Source organism: Equus quagga, chromosome 16 (assembly GCF_021613505.1).
Source record: "Equus quagga isolate Etosha38 chromosome 16, UCLA_HA_Equagga_1.0, whole genome shotgun sequence".
NCBI classification, from domain to species: Eukaryota; Metazoa; Chordata; class Mammalia; order Perissodactyla; family Equidae; genus Equus; species Equus quagga.
This window is the reverse complement of record NC_060282.1, coordinates 39466771-39484124: the sequence shown is the minus strand read 5'-3', so window position 1 is coordinate 39484124 and position 17354 is coordinate 39466771. Positions and strand designations below refer to the sequence as shown.

The following is a 17354-nucleotide window of genomic DNA, read 5'->3' as shown; positions in this document are numbered from 1 at the left end:
AAATCAGTAGCATTTCTATACACTAACAATGAACTAACAGAAAAAGAACTCAAGAACTCAACCCCATTCACAATCGCAACAAAAAGAATAAAATACCTTGGGATAAACTTAACCAAGGAAGTGAAGGATCTATACAATGAAAACTACAAGACTTTCTTGAAAGAAATTGACGACGACATAAAGAGATGGAAAGACATTCCATGCACATGGATTGGAAGAATAAACATAGTTATAATGTCCATACTACCTAAAGCAATCTACAGATTCAATGCTATCCCAATCAGAATCCCAAGAACATTCTTCACAGAAATTGAACAAAGAATCCTAAAATTCATATGGGGCAACAAAAGACCGCGAATTGCTAAAGCAATCCTGAGCAAGAAGAACAAAGCCGGTGGAATCACAATCCCCGATTTCAAAACATACTACAAAGCTACAGTGATCAAAACAGCATGGTACTGGTACAAAAACAGGTCCACAGATCAATGGAACAGAATTGAAAGCCCAGAGATAAAACCACACATCTATGGACAGCTAATCTTCGACAAAGGAGCAGAGGGCCTACAATGGAGAAAAGAAAGTCTCTTCAACAAATGGTGCTGGGAAAACTGGACAGCCACATGCAAAAGATTGAAAATTGACCATTCTTTTTCACCACACACCAAAATAAACTCAAAATGGATCAAAGACCTAAAGATTAGGCCTGAAACAATAAGTCTTCTAGAAGAGAATATAGGCAGTACACTCTTTGACATCAGTTTCAAAAGAATCTTTTCGGACACTATAACTCCTCAGTTCAGAGAAACAATAGAAAGAATAAACAAATGGGACTTCATCAGACTAAAGAGCTTCTTCAAAGCAAGGGAAAACAGGATTGAAACAAAAAAACAGCTCACTAATTGGGAAAAAATATTTACAAGCCACTTATCTGACAAAGGGTTAATCTCCATAATATACAAAGAACTCACACGGCTTAACAACAAAAAAACAAACAACCCGATCAAAAAATGGGCAGAGGACACGAACAGACATTTCTCAAAAGAAGATATAAATATGGCCAATAGACACATGAAAAGATGTTCATCATCGCTAATCATTAGGGAAATGCAAATCAAAACTACAGTAAGATATCACCTTACACCTGTTAGATTGGCAAAAACATCCAAAACCAAGAGCGACAAATGTTGGAGAGGTTGTGGAGAAAAAGGAACCCTCATACACTGTTGGTGGGAATGCAAACTGGTACAGCCACTATGGAAAACAGTATGGAGATTTCTCAAAAAGTTAAAAATAGAAATACCCTATGACCCAGCCATCCCATTACTGGGTATCTATCCTAAGAACCTGATATCAGAAATCCCAAGAGTCCCTTGCACCCCTATGTTCATCGCAGCATTATTTACAATAGCCAAGACGTGGAACCAACCTACATGCCCAGAAACTGATGATTGGATAAAGAAGATATGGTATATATACACAATGGAATACTACTCAGCCATAAAAAAAGACAAAATTGGCCCATTTGCAGCAACGTGGATGGACCTCAAGGGTATTATGTTAAGCGAAATAAGCCAGTCAGAGAAAGACGAACTCTATATGACTCCACTCATAGGTGGAAGTTAATATATTGACAAGGAGGTCTGATCGTTGGTTACCAGGGAAAAGGGGGGGTAGGGGGACGGCACAAAGGGGGAAGTGGTGTACCCACAACATGACTAACAATAATGTACAACTGAAATCTCACAAGGTTGTAATCTATCATAACATTAATAAAATAAATAAATAAATAAATAACTTTCTAAACAGGTAATACATGAATATGGCAAACAAATTCAAAAGGTGTAAAAAAGCATAAACAGTTAAACGATGTCTCCAACCCCTTACTCCCCTTCTCCTCAGTTTCCTACATCAGAGGTAACCACTGTTTCTAGTTTCTTGTATATCCTTCCAGAGACAGTCAATGCTTGTACCAGCATAAATGTATATATCCTGAGACACACACACATACACAGATGGTAGCAATTATGCATGCTGTTCTGCATCTTGGTTTTATTTTATCATGTAACAATTTATCTTGGAGATCTTTCCATATTAATTTAGTTGTATGGATCTAGCATGATTTATGTAACTAGTTCCTCATGGATGGACACTAAGGTTGTTTTCTATCTTTTTTTTTACAAATGACTCAGTGAATGCATTACAACATAATTTAATTCTATTTATTGGGTTAGAATTGTATTCCCCATTCTTATTTAAATGAACATACATGGTAGTATTTGATATTTCTCTCTTGCCAAGAAATGTTGACGTTTACTTCTATGGTAGTGTGTTTTTAATTTTTCTTTCTGCAGGTCAGTTGCCCTGATAAGAAAATTTCCCAATCCATGTCAAAGTGGCAAGATGTAATCTGATTTCAATAATTTAGAATTTCCCCCCTCCAGTTTTATTGAGATATAATCGACATATAACACTGTATTGCTTTTAGGTGTATAACATAATGATTTGATGTATGTATATACTGTGAAAATGATTACCACAATAAGTTCAGTTACTATCCAATAATTCAAGTTTAAAGTCACCTTGGAAAGGTGGAATCTTTTTGTTTGGTTGTCAAATGATTCATTAGATTTCCAACTTTTAAGACATAACACTGTCTTAAATCAAGCAGTAAGTCACTTAAAAAAGCATTTATCTGGTAATCTGTATAAAATAAAACAGCAAAGTGGATTCTTAATACTCCTCAATGTTGAAAATAGTAGACAAGAGAACATCAAATGTGGAAAATGACTTACTTGTTTAGCTTCTTCTGCCACCCCTCCTGGCACAAGCTGTCCACTTGAAGGGTCCATGCCTATCTGTCCTGAAATGTAAACAGTCTTGTCCACTAACACGGCTTGACTGCAATGAATAGAAATCCAGTGTATATAAAAAATATAAATATAAACATAAAATTCAATGCTAAAATATTTCTTTGCTAGGACACAAAGCACAAAATGTAAAATAAAAAAATTGATAATTAGACTTCATTAAAATTAAAAACTTTTGCTTATTGAAAGACATCTTTAAGAAAATAAAAATGCAAGTCACAGATTGGGAGAAAATATTTGCAAAATATATATCTAACAACGGACTTGTATCTAGAATATATAAAGAACTTATAACTCAATAATATGAAGACAATTCAATAATAAATTGACAAATGATTTGAACAAATACTTCACAAATGAAGAGCTAAGGAGTACATGAAAGATGCTCCACACTATTAGTCATTAGAGAGATGCAAAACCAAAACCACAATAAGATACCACTATACACAATAACACATCACTGACAAGTACTGGTGAGGATGTGGAGCAACTGGAACCCTCATACATCGTTGGTGGAAATGCAAAATAGTACAGCCACTCTGGAAAACAGGTTGGCAGTTTCTTAAAAATTTAAACATACAACCCAGCAATTTCTTTCTCAGGCAACTAATCAAAGGAAATGAAAACATACGTCCAAAGACTATACATGAATGTTCATAACAGCATTATTCATAATAGCAAGAAAGAAAAACAAAAAAACAACGAATAAAACCACCCACTAATAGAGCCAACTAAAAACTACATATTAATTGATTCCACTTAGATGAAATTCTTGGAAACACAAAATAATAGCAGCAGAAAGTAGATTAGTAGCTCCCTGAGGCCAGGGGTAGGGGTGGGGATAGACCACAAATGGGTATGAGGGACATTTTGGGGGGTGATGGAATTGTTCTAAAATTTGGCTGTGGTAGTAGATGCGTGACTCTATATACATTTACTGAAAACTCATGGAACGCTACACTTAAAATGGGTGGATTTTATATGTACCTTATACCTCAAAAAAGCTGTAAAACAAAAAAATGCAATGCCAAGAGCACTCTAAGAAAATAAGTAATTATTCTCAGACAAGATTAACCACTGCTTGTTGAAGGGTAAATTAAGGATCTATCTGTGAGGGTACACTTCACTTCTGCAGAGTGTTTACTTGCCAAACTGAATTTTTCTGTAATGAGGATGCTAAATTTCAGAATAAGGATAAAATCAGGCTAAGATAAAATCATAAAATAAGGATAAGGACAAAAGGAAAAAAAATAAGCTACAGTGAGCCCTGAAAAGAGTCAAACAAATCACTTAAAAGGAAATTTATTAGTTTTTCGATAAAGAAAGTCTCTGTTTCTTTTTCATTGCAGTAAAATATATATAACATAAAATTTACCATTTTAACCATTTTTAGTTCCATGGCATTAAGTATCCCATTTAAAAAACATTGATAAAGAAACCTTAATATCACTTTAAATTTAGAAGTAAAATTTGTTTTACCATTTCTATGCTCATTTAGAAACAGGATATTTTCATTTCTGATCTTCTAGTTCTCTCTATTTTGTTTCCAACATGCTCCAAACTTTCCTATCTTTTACTTTATGAAGTTTCCCGATTTTCTTGACCATATCTTTTCAGTTTATAATTTTAAATATAAAATTTATCATCTTTCTTCATCATTTTTTGAATAAGAGAACATTCATATAGTTCAAAAACCCAGAAAATATACAAAGCTTCACAATGAAAAGTCTCCCTTCTATCCTTATCCTCCATCTGCTCAGATCCCAGCCCTACAGAGAATCATTGCTCTTCTTTATATAGTCTTCCCAAGTTTCTTTGGAAACTTTATATATGTGAAGAAATATGTGAAGAAAAACAAACATAAATTTTCTCCCCCTGTTTACACAACATACAGTATATTAAACACTCTTCAATACTTTGCTTTTTTCACTCAACAGTATATCATGATCTTTCCATAACTATTTGTAGAATGCTGCCTTATTCTTTTAACAGCTGCATAGTATTTCACTGTATGGGCGTACTTTAGTGACCATAGATTCCAATATTTTGCTATTGTAAACAAACTACACCGAAAACCATCACGCACAAATACATCGGCTTCCCTGGGCAAGTAACTAAGCCTTTCTTTCTTCTGAACCGCAAAGGTTTATAGTGTGGCTCCTAGTATGGGCTTTGGAGAGCCGAAGAAGGTAGATTTAAACTTGGTAACAAGATTTAGAAAGTCTAGGAATTCTTCTCAACTATCTGGCTTTCACCCTGGCCCACAAACAGATCTATTGAGTTTGTTAGTGTGGAAGCTTTTCTTAGGTTGAATATTATCAGCTAACGTTGTTTCTATTAACTGTCCTGTGTAAAATCAGGCTACCCTAGGCCCTTGGCAAAGTACCTTTAACTCTCCCCAGGCTTGAATCATAGTTTAAGCCCATATGCATTATCACTGATCAAAAACTTTACAATAGTAAAAAGGAACTCATTTATTCTCAGAAAATTAAAAAGTAAGCCCTAGACCTTTGAGACTGTATGAGCTATGTGAGTTACCTCATAGATCAGTAAAGAGATTGTTCATAAAAATAATTGGATAGTTGACCCTGAGTATAAGAATCCTGATATCCATTGACAAGTCATTAGGCTCCAGAAAATTTTAAAGTGTATTTCCTATTTCCAGGTCAAAGTGTAATAATACTTTCAAAAGCATCCTAGTATTCTCATATCATAATCTATGCCAAATGGACTATCATTTCATTTTATTTATTTCATTTATAAAATTTTATGACTATTTGGATGGTGTGTTAGCAAATCAGAAAGCAATGCAATAGTAATGTGATGTTGAAATCTCTCAAGGTTCTGTCCCTGAGTATTTCTGAAATGTGCTGAGCTGATTAGTTACTTAGTAACCACACCCCATCCATCCCAATGCCAGGGACTGAAGGTTCAACACATTTGAATTCTTCCTGGAGAAGACTCAGCATTTTCAAAAAGTATGCTCACTACAAACTCCATGCACAAAAATTGTTGTTTCCAAATGGTTCTTAAAACATGTCCAATTAACTTTATCAGGATATAACTAGTTAGCTGGAGTGCGTTTTTTTCTTAAACATAAAATACTGAAAATTAGCACCATTTCTAGTGGCCATTTTTGGATGCAAAAAAGCACAAGAGGCACAATGTCCTAGAAAGTCTCCACACAAAGAAGCTGGTTGATGGCTTTTCTCAAGTCATGCTGGTAAATTTGTATAATGATTCCCTCCTTTTTTGCTTGCAGCTTTATAAAGATAGCTGACCCCCACCTCCGAGTCAGCTAGGGATATCACTGCCATGCTTTCTTTCTTGGACAAAGTACACACTCAAGAAGGTGTAGGCTCCAGGCTCTACCGTCACTTGATTTTGGTTTTTGTTAAGGGTCGCTTTCGTTCTGAAGCAAACCACTGGGCCATTGAAGGAGAGGGATCAGGGCAGAAGGAGGAAAGATTACTGATTTTTACTTTTACTGTAAGACTCCTTTAACTATTCTTAATGTCTTCTCCAAATTACTATCAGAATTCTCTCCTTAAAAGAGATCTGATCATGTCACTTCCTCTTCAAAAGCATTTGATAGCCCCTCACTGCACACCAAACGAAGTTTACGCTCTTCAGTCTAGCATTGGGAACCATTCCAATCCAGACCTTGCTAAAAGTTAATTTTTAGCAAAAGGCAAAACAAAAATTCAAAGTTCCACTCAACTGGTGTTTCACAAAGCGTAGATAATACACATTGAATCACAGTAAGGAAATGATTCTCTTCTCAATTCTTTTTCAATTCTTCTGTGCAGGGGACAGTAAACTAAATGATTAAGATTGAGCTTTGGAGCTCACTGCTTAAGTTCAAATTCCATCACACCAGCTCTTAGTGGTGTGATTGAGCAAATTATTTAACCTTGCATACATTATTTTCTTCATCTGAAAAATGGGGACTATAATAGTAACCGTGCACATAAAGCACCCAGAACAGTGCCCAAGCTGAGTAAGCATCAATAAACGTTAGCAATTATGACTTCAATCCTCTGATTACATGAAGGAGAAAAAATAGCATTTTTAGAAAACAAGTTAAAGAAACCTATCACTTTCAACAAAAAGAGAGCAGGTTTTGGGTTCTGAGCCAACTACAGTATCTAGTAGAATTTAATAACACTTTATTTAATTAATTTATTTTTTTACTGTTACCTTCTATTGGGTTGCTTTCTATTTAGAGCACTGCTATAAAGTTTCCTTTTTAAATCTGTTAAAAAAAAAAGTGAGCCACCTCAAGGAAAAGTGTTCAGATAGGTGGTACAAAGATTTGGCAAATGAAAAAGAAGAGTAAAAGTGGTATGTGGATTACTAAAACAGCCTCTAAAAAATCTTCATGCCATGTGTTCCTCCACCTCTATGCCCCGTCATTCCTTTCACCTAGAATGCCCTTCACTCCATGACTTCCTGTTGAAGTCCTCAACAAAGTAATTTAAAAATCCGGGGCCACCTGGTGGCGTAGTGGTTAAGTTTGTGCTATTGTGTGCTCTGCTTCTGTGGCCCAGGGTTTGGTGGCCCACATTCTGGTGTGGACCTACACACCAGCTCATCAAGCCATGCTGTGGCAGCATCCCATAATACAAAATAGAGGAAGACTGGCACAGGTGTTAGCTCAGCAACGATCTTCCTCAAGCAAAAAAGAGGAAGACTGGCAACAGATGTTAGCTCAGGCCCAATGTTCCTCACTGAAAAAACCCCATCAAACCTCACAACAGTACTATAAATGGCAAACCCAACTTTCAAACCCAGCTCAAGCACTACCTCTCACAAGGAGCCTTCCTAAATCTTTTTCTTCCTCTGCCCCAAGTTAGCATCATTTTCCTCTTTTGCCACTTCCCCTCCCCCATGCTCCCTCACTCCCACTGCAGTTTTTAACCCTACTATAATAATTACTGTTCTGTTACTTATAAGTGCTATTTCTCATGGCAGTGTTGTATAGAAGGGGGAGCTAGGGCTTGTTCAAACAAAGCTCTGTCACTTACAGACTGTCCGACCTTGGACAAGGTCACTTTGAGCTTCAGTTTTCTTTTTGTAAAAGGGATAGGACTTAGAGAAGAAGGTGCTTTTCATGGTGCCTGCCAGACAGCATGGACTAAATTAAAATGTTTCTTTTTCTTTCCCTCATATGTGTGAATGTCTTTTACACTGGACTGCTCTCAAACATTTTTGTATCCCCTGCAGTACGCAGCATACAGTAGGGTACTCAATGCATGTCTGTCATAGCCCAAGTGTGTCAGCTGTAGAAGTGTTTCTAGCTGTAGTTCTAATTTTAACAGTGAACAGACACTATAAACTATACATTTAAAAAGGAAAAATGGAGAAAGGGTTACAGGGCATACTTTAGTGAAGAGTTAAAAATAAAAATTATATTAAGAAAAAAAGTCTCTAAGAGTGCATATGAAAAGATCCAATAAAGTGGCAACATCTTAAAATAAACTTAAAAAAAAAGAGAATTAGGGGAGCCGGCCCGGTGGCCTGCTGGTTAAGTTTTGAGGAGATGTGCTTTGGCGGTCCTGGTTCATGGGTTTGGGTCCAGGGTGCCCACCTATACCACTTGCCAGCCATGCTGCTCGGCAACCCACACATAATGTGGAGGAAGATCAGCACAGATGTTAGCTCAGGGCTAATATTCCTCAAGCCAAAAAAGGGAATTAACCTTTCTATTTAACAGGGCTTCTGACAAGTGGAAATAAATGTACACAGGGTACACTTTCTGACCAGTATACACATATTTAGCTACAGCATGTCAGGCAATCTTAGAATATGATCTTTGTTGTGATTTGTATTTGATTTTACTAGTGGGAAGTAAGCATGGGCAATGAATTCATAAACATCACAAGGCATCTATGCATTACTGTAAAAACCAGTGTCTCTCTGAGATGTGCGGGGATTTGCTAAGTATTTCTGTGAAAAGAACTCAGCCCTCCCCAGGACACCCACATCTGTGGATGGGATTACTCCTTTAAATAAGGAGTGGGTTGGACCAAATATTATGCTAAGTGAAAAAAGTCAGTCACAAATGACCACATACTGTAGGATTCCATTTAAAGGAAATGTCCAGAACAGGCAAATCCATAGAGACGGAAAGTAAACTAGTGGCTACCAGGAGCTGGGCGAAGAGCAGAAGGGAGAGTGGCTAGTAATGGGTATAGGGTTTCTTTTTGGGGTGATGACAATTTTCTGAGATTATATAGTGGCGATGGCTGTACTACTTTGCGAGTACAATAAAAAAATCACTGAGTTGTACACTTTAAAGGGGTGGATTTTACGGGCATGTGAATTATATCTGGATAAAGCTATTACAAAAAAAAAAAAAGTCCACAAACAAAAAATGGACCGCTTCTAACCGAAAGGAGCGTATGGTGGGCTGGGCTACCAAGCGAGGCAGCCCCAGCTCGGGTTAAAGTTCCCCGGGGAGCAGTGGGGCTCCTAACTAGCCGTGGGTCTCCGGGTGCGCGCTCCCTTTCCCGGACGCAGTTTCCTGGCGCGTCGATGAAGTTGGCCGATGACCCCGAGGCCCACCACAGCTCTGACCCGGAGTGGTCAGTCCCAAACCCCCGACCCTGCACGCCCGGAGTCGGTCCGTGTTCCCACATGCCTTGTTACCTGTAGGGACCAATGGCCCCTGGGGCTTTCGCGGTGCTGATCACCTTTCTAATCAAGGACGACATGGCTAATCCTTTTCTCGAGATCCTTATGAGAGAACAACTCCGTACACTACCCCGACTCCCGTCTCTCGCGACTAAACAGCTCAGTACAGACTCCCTGCAATAACGCGTCTCCCGGTGGTTTCGCTCGGCATTCTGGGAGGTGTAGTTTCTGCCAGACTCCGGGCCACGTGGAGGCAGCCGTCGGTCAGGCGCATGCGCCCTCCAGGTTGCTTGCCGCGCACATCCCTTCGGAGGGGACTGTCGCAGAGCCTTGTCATTCTGACCCGAGGAGCCCTGGCTTCCTCCCTCAGAGCGTCTGGCAGGTAGGTAGTGAGGGGCTGGTGTCCGCCAGGGTCCTGGAGTTTGAGGGGAGTGTGTGTGGCGGCCCCGAGCCCGGCACCCGCTCTCTGGCCCGGCTCCTCGCTCCATCTTCTCTTCCTTAGACCCGCTGACCTCCTCTTCGTCCCTTGCTGCTTACGCCTGGACCCCTCTTCCCGGCCTCGCACCTCCTTCGGCCCTGTGCTTGAGCCGTCTGCATTTGTCATTTTCTCGCATTGTCTGGCCTGGCGGAGGTCGTCGTGGGAATGGGCTTGCACCCCTCTTTTGCCACCCTAAAGGAATAAGACGGGTCATTCAGGGGACCACACTGAGATCTGGGCATTGTCCACCTTCCCGCTCCTCCCATGTTCTCTTCTCTTGAGTGCTCCTCCAGCTTTACAAGGTCTCTACTCGTTCTCCTTCGGTCTCAACAGAGTGAGTGGGATCTGATTTCAAAAAGGAAGATATTGATCTTGGTCCAGCAGATGGCCCCAGAGCTGGTCTCTTGGCAGATATTCAGTCATGCCGTGTCAGGAGAGGTCGTACTTGGCTAAATATTTCTTATTCTGTAAATATGCATAATAGGCCCGCTTCACTCCTTCAATTTATACGTGCCCGTGTGCGTTTTAACAAGTATATATTGAGCCCCTACTTTGTACAAGGCTGCTAGGTGCTGGAGATGCAACACTGAAAAAGACAGGTAAGATCCCTGTTGTACCCTGCTTCTAAAACGTAATACGAGAAAATCCTCTTTATTCCCCTTCATTTTGTCCTACATTCTGCTAAGATTTTGGCTTTTCTACTTTTGGCTCAAGAATCTTTAGAGCTTTTTCCTGGGTTTAGGGCTTTCAGCATGGAATAAAAGACCTTCCAGTCTGGCCTCCCCTTGCCTACTCAGTTTTATCCTCCTGTACTCTCTTCCCACTCTAGTTGTCCAGAGTACTCACTCCTGAATTCACAGTAGATTCCTGAATACTCTTTCCTCCCTATTGCAAGTTCCAACTAACTAAAATCCTATTTTCCTGTTGACTTTTTCTGCAGATTCACACTTTTTCTTTCCTTTATTCAGTTTCCTATTGTGCTGTACTGCAAAATTAAGTATTTTATTATATGTGGTCTTATTCTTGGGGAATTAGATTCTTTTGTGTTTTAAAAACAGTGAATAGAGCCAGACTGCCTGGTTTGAATCCCAGCACAGTCACAGCTTACTGGCCTCGGGCAGGTTATGTTACCTCTCTGTGCTTCAGTTTCTTCATTTATAAAATGAGGAGAGCACTAGTAGCTTCCTCACAGGGTTGTGAGAATTAAATGAGTAAGGCATGTAGGCTAGTGCCTGGCATATAAAGTTCTCAATAAATGTTAGCTGCCTAAGATGACCAAATTCCTTAAGGAAAGAGGCCACATTCTTTTTTTTTTTTTTTTTTAAAGGATTGGCACCTGGACTAACAACTGATGCCAATCTTTTTTTTTTTTCTGCTTTATTTCCCCAAACCACCCCTGTACACAGTTGTATATCTTAGTTGCAGGTCCTTGTAGTTGTGGGATGTGGGACGCCGCCTCAACGTGGCCTGATGAGCTATGCCATGTCCACGCCCAGGATCCGAACCCTGGGCCCCCGCAGCGGAGCATGCGAACTTAACCACTCCACCATGGAGCCAGCCCCGAGGCCACATTCTTGTATTAATTTGGTATACACACATCCCAAGAGTATTATACACATAGTAGGTACCCAAAAGCTTGTTAAATTTGACTAAACTGGATAATTAGGCATTAGTACGACAGACCTGTATTCGTTTGCCTTTGTATCTGTTGCATTCATGATAATTCTCTGTAGAAGGACAAGTAAAGACTAGCACTAAAATATTGAAATGCTTTGAGAACAGCTTGGTTCTGCTACTCTGAGCTTCCTTACCTCCTAGTATCGCCTCCTTCATGCAAGACCCTTTGGATTTCCCTTCAGTCAGCAAGGAAAGAGTTAATGACAGTTGCATGGGGGCTTCCAGGACCTTTCTCCAGCTCTATGGATTGTGTCATGTCTGTGCTGGTGCCTCTGTTGATGTGATTATCCCCTGGGTTCAAAATAGCCGTTTCATGATGTCATCTAGTATGGTTGTGGTGAAATATTTACACATATGATATACATATTATTTTAGTAGAATTGCTTTTTACTTCTCCTTTCCATTACAGTTAGGGCACATGTTGTAGGGCATGTATTGGTAAAAGCTATGTGTCTACCAGGTTATGTTATTAATGAGTTTCATTTCAAGATAGAAAACAGGTATTTCAAACTCTTCAGAAAAAGAGAGAGATGTTGAGTTTGAGAGTTGAGAACTACTGAGTAAATCCATGAGACTCCACCAGGTTTTTGTCCTTTATCCTTCTTACTTCAAATTGAAGTCTTTTTGTTGTTATAAATTAAAAGTTCAGATGGCCTCATCTCATTAATAGAAATGAAAACATCAATAATTTATGTTCAGTGTTTGTAGAGATTATCATATCAGAATACTGTGTTCTATATTTCATTGATTCAGGTGGCTCTTGTTTCACCTAAAATTTTTAATCAAATGTTTTAGCTAATTTAATTAATTTTTTTTACCATGGCATAGGGATCTTATATCTTGTTTTTCATTCTTTCAACATACTTTGTGCAGTGTCCTCATTGGTATATGATTTAATTATTTGGCATTGCAAACTGGAATATACTAATATGGTCTCTTCCATCAATAGAATTATATTTTTCTATTGAATGAAGTTTTTGGTGTTCATACCATTCATGGCTCCTCCAGAGATCCCCCTTGTTATGAATCCCTGTTGCAGAGCAATATCATGATAACCTTTTGATACTGTCAATTCACCTGTAATAAATGAAGATTTGTTATATTGAAGGATTAAATTTTGAGTCACATGAATACTTATTAAATTTATTTTTGAATGGAAGTTCTCTTTCCCTGTGCTAAATTTATTACTTTCTTTCCAGAAATGTCTAATGCAAAAGAAAGAAAGCATGCTAAGAAAATGAGAAACCAGCCCACTAATGTGACTTTGTCTTCTGGCTTTGTGGCTGATAGAGGTGGAAAGCACCCTAATGGAGGTGGAAAACCTTTCCAAGCTCAGAAACATGGTAAGAGACACACGGTACTCTCTCCACTCCCATTTGGATCCTGTTTCTTTTGTCAATTCCTTTTGATAGTCATTATCTAAATAGTAAATGACCTGAATTAAAAACAGGTACAGATACAGTTGACCCTCATTATTTGAAAATTTTATATTTGCAAATTCACCTAGTTGCTAAAGTTTATTTGTAACCCAAAAATTAATTTTCACGGCACTTTCACGGTCATTCATGGGTGTGGGAAAAGTGGGAAAAAGTTTGAGTTGCCCCGTGTGGGTGTTCTTAGCTTAGGTTCCCAGGTGCCGTCTTGTTTCAGCTTTCATACAGAGATGGCCAGAGGATGGAGACCGTAGTGAGCAGTGCAGCATAGTGCAAGAAGCTATGGCTCCGACCAGGGTTTGAATTCCAACTGTGGGACTGCCTCAGGCAGGTCCTTAACACTTCTGAACCTCATTTTCTCTTTGTAAGATAAAAGAAATAGAATCTACCAGGATCAGTTTTTACCATTTAAGATTATAATCTATGTGAGATATGTATGTGTATATGTATATATGTGTCTGTGTGTGTGTACATATTTCCCCTAGGAATTCTGGTTCAGTATTTTCTAATTCAGTGTTCACTCTGACTTTACAGAACATAACTATTGGGAATAATGAAAATTGGCTATATGTATTTTAGAGCTGATATATTTTATATCTACTTTAACTGCTATAATTAAATTACACTTCTGTATTTCCAAAAAAGAAGTACAGTGCAGTCATCATATCTTCATTTGACTTGTGTGCTTTAGAACCTTAAAAGGTGATATGAAGGTGATAGTTGTTCATTGGGCAGTGATAGAAAGTGCCAGTTTGGGAAGACAGCAAGCAGGTGACCAAGAACTTTTGGGGCACACTTTAAAGAATAGTGTACAGTGGGTCTGATTAAGTAAGTTTTAGATTCATATTCAAAAGATCTACATTCAGATCCAACAGTTGATCCTCCCATGCCATGTGATAACCTTAACATATATTATCTTGTTTAAACCTTACAATGACAAACCTTGTAACAAGTTTCATGATTAAAGGGGCTTAATAATGAACACTATAGCAGAAACACCATAAAATTCTCTACTGCTCTCTCCCTCCATTCACAGACAGGGATTTGATGCTGTCTTAAGGTCAGAATGGTTTCAATGCCCAGACATTTGTATGCAGACTCTGCTTTTATTTCCTGCTTTAATTTAACGTAGCCTCCCAACTTGAGTGTGCCAGAGAATTACGATAAAAGACTGAACATGCAAAATCATGTGGATCGTAGTAGTGAAGGGAGCTTAGATTTAAAAATCCATGTTGCACTATTTATATGGAGAAAGCTCCCTTGTATCAGTTATATCCAAGGTTCTTTCATGTGTCTACTGACATGATTGGCTAGTGTGCTGCCTACTAGCCATGTCACCTTGGGCAAGTTAATTCACCTCCCTAACTCCTCTTTAAAGAGAGGATAGTAATAGTCATCTTATAGCGTGGTTGTAGGATTAAAAACATGATCAGTGTTGCCACCCAGCATATGTTGTTCTCCACTGTAATCCTTAGCCCTGATAAAAGTGACATATTTCTTTTTGTTTTCTTTTTGAAAATATGCTAGAACCTGATTCTGGAACTTCACGACAGCGGCAAACCAAAATGACCCAACATTCACCACCTGAGCCTGATGTCAGTGAGCAGTCTTCCTCTAAAGTAATGTTTAAAAAAAAGGGAGGATGGAAAGCAGGCCCTGAGGGCACTTCTCAGGAGATTCCCAAGTATATAACTGGTAGGTATTTGGAAAGAAGTGATGTTTGATTGTACTGTGAGCTCTTTGTTTCTAATGCAGGCAGCTTTCTAAAGCCCTCTGTCCTCTCTCGGGCCTGCCTCTCTATCTCTCTCCTCTCGTCCCCTCCTTCCACTTCAGGCCCTTCTTGCCTCCAGGCTGGACTTTGGTCATAGCCTCCGTGGGCCTGATTGCTCTCCCTTCTTCTGTTTCTCTCCTTTCTCTTACCTGTCTTCTTGTAAGTCCTTATTTGTGAACTCTTCCTCTTTGCCTCAAAATCTTCCCTGTCCCCTTACCCCACTTTTAAAAAATGTAAAATGCCATCTACACTGCTCAACATAGCATTCTTCAAAGATGCAACCAAATTTAACAGTTTGTTAAATCTGAGTATCTAAGGGCAACCAAGACCTCTAAATACCTGTCTCCAGGCGCTTTGCAGCCTCATCTCCCATCGCCCCCCCCATCACTCTCACCCCCACTGCTGCAGAACCCTATGTTCCTTGTACATACCTTAAGGGTACCTTCTGGTCTCTATGCCATCTTGGAGGAATTCACTTAAATTTCCCTGGTACTCTGTTTACTCTTCAGAAAAGAAAGTCTATTTTTCAATAAAGAAAATGAATAATAGTTATAGTTACATATTTGCAAAAAGCAGAAAATACTAAGAAAAAACCCTTTGAGTCAAAACCATTGTTTAAATTTTGTTTTTCTTTGTTTTTTTGTGTGATTATTGCACCTTAAAATGGTTGTGATTATAGTTCATGGAGCCCTCTGGGGTTTTTTGTTTTTTTTTAAAGATTGGCAGCTGAGGTAACATCTGTTGCCCATCTCTTTTTTCCTTCTTCTTCTCCCCAAAGCCCCCCAGTGCATAGTTGTATATTCTTAGTTGTGGGTCCTTCTAGTTGTGGCATGTGGGATGCTGCCTAAGCATGGCCTGACGAGCGGTGCCATGTCTGCACCCAGGATCTGAACGGGCGAAACCCTGGGCCACCGAAGTGGAGTGCATGAACTTAACCATTCGGCTACGTGGCCGGCCCCAGCCCTCTCTTTTAAAACACTCTTTGCAAATTTATTTTTTAACTTTTTTTCTGATTAGAAAAGTAAAACTGAATCCTTGCAGAAAATTTGAAATATGTAAAAGTTGAAGAATAGTTTCACAATTGTATCCTACAGAAATGACTACTATTGGTGTTAATCTAATAGGGGTTAGTGTGGTTGGTGAACCGTAAGCTCATGTACTTCCAATCTGTCTGCCTTCTGAAATCTACCAGGAAAAATGTTGGTTTAAGACTTGTTTTTCATGACGGTGCTATTTCCTTCAACAGCTTCTACATTCGCTCAAGCCCGAGCTGCTGAAATCAGTGCTATGTTGAAAGCAGTGACCCAGAAGTCTTCTAATTCACTGGTTTTCCAGACTCTGCCACGGCACATGAGACGAAGAGCCATGAGCCACAATGTCAAACGCCTTCCTAGACGGTTACAGGAGATTGCCCAGAAAGAGGTACAGATTTCCCTTAGTGTAAATGTTTAGGTTAGTAGTTCCTAAAAGAAATTGAGAAGTATTAACCTAATAGAATTTATTGAAATGAAAACTAAAAAAAATGCTCCTTTGCATGTTTTTGGTTTAATCATTATCCCTTTCACCTCCACAATCCATTCCCCACCAAATTAGCAGGCTGTTGGATATTACACTGCTTTTAAATATAGCATGTGGAGCCCCTGTCTTTTAATGATGTTAAATAGTTGATGTTTCCTTGCCAGATTTAAAATAAAATTCTGACCCTCTTAACAGATAAGCAGTTGTAGCTCTGCATGTTGGGGTGTGGCCATCTTGGAGTTGGAAGGTTAACAAAGGTAGCAACGCCTAGTATTTGCCTTTTGACTTTTTCAAAGTTAAAAACGTGGACTTGGATTTAATTGAACTTGAACTTGTTCAAGTCTAAGTGTTTTTGGTTTTACGAAAGTTCTTAGCTTGGACATTCTCAGGTTGTCTAAGCTTCCATGTCTTTACTAATTGATTCAGAATTTCTTTATCAAGTGCCTTATAGGTACTGGTACCATACTGGTGGTGGGGTCGGACTTCATCAAGGTAGAGTCCTTATCCCTAAGGGGCCCACAAACAAATGGAGAAGAGTTTTTTCACGAAGTTTGGCTTGGCTGTAGAAGAGATTAAGAGTAAAAACTAAACAGGAATTTTGTACTTTCGAGATTTAATTTGAAATCTGTTTCCCAGTAGTATCATTTAGCGTTTGTCTGCCAATACCTAACTGACAGGAAATGTCTAGGTTTTCCCCACTTTTATATTTTTGGTCATAAGTTTTGGTTTTAGTTACAATCTTAGAGGTTAAAAAAACAACAAAAAGCTAGCATTTGATTTATTCCCTCTTGCTCTGTAGTGTTAAAAGGCACAATAAGCTTGAATTACTGTGTTGAACATTTTATAGATATTCTAGTCTTCATAGTCCAGGAAGCTTGCCCAATTAGTAAGGGATGGAATTGTGCTTCCTTCTTAGGTTTACGTGTCTCTAAATCTTCACTTTCTGTTGCCTCCTCTGTTTTCATTGCAGAAAT

General features: G+C 38.9%; 2 protein-coding genes across 5 annotated transcripts in view; one reads left to right on the top strand and one right to left on the bottom strand.

The window, feature by feature from the left end:
• Window positions 1–9686, bottom strand: part of RIDA (reactive intermediate imine deaminase A homolog) — a 24293-nt gene extending 14607 nt beyond the window's left edge. The window contains exons 1-2 of the mRNA XM_046642185.1: window positions 9519–9686; window positions 2793–2898 (exon numbers count right to left, since the gene is read on the bottom strand). Of these exons, the coding sequence (XP_046498141.1) occupies window positions 2793–2898; window positions 9519–9583 (171 nt within the window). The 5' untranslated portion in view covers window positions 9584–9686. The remainder of the gene's footprint in view (window positions 1–2792; window positions 2899–9518) is intronic.
• A 93-nt stretch (window positions 9687–9779) lies between these two features.
• POP1 (POP1 homolog, ribonuclease P/MRP subunit) overlaps window positions 9780–17354 on the top strand; it is a 34507-nt gene continuing 26932 nt past the window's right edge. For all 4 annotated transcript variants that reach the window (XM_046642638.1, XM_046642637.1, XM_046642636.1 and 1 more), the window contains exons 1-4: window positions 9780–9885; window positions 12858–13001; window positions 14619–14786; window positions 16109–16284. In XM_046642638.1, coding sequence (XP_046498594.1) covers window positions 12860–13001; window positions 14619–14786; window positions 16109–16284 — 486 coding nt within the window. In that variant the 5' untranslated portion in view covers window positions 9780–9885; window positions 12858–12859. The remainder of the gene's footprint in view (window positions 9886–12857; window positions 13002–14618; window positions 14787–16108; window positions 16285–17354) is intronic.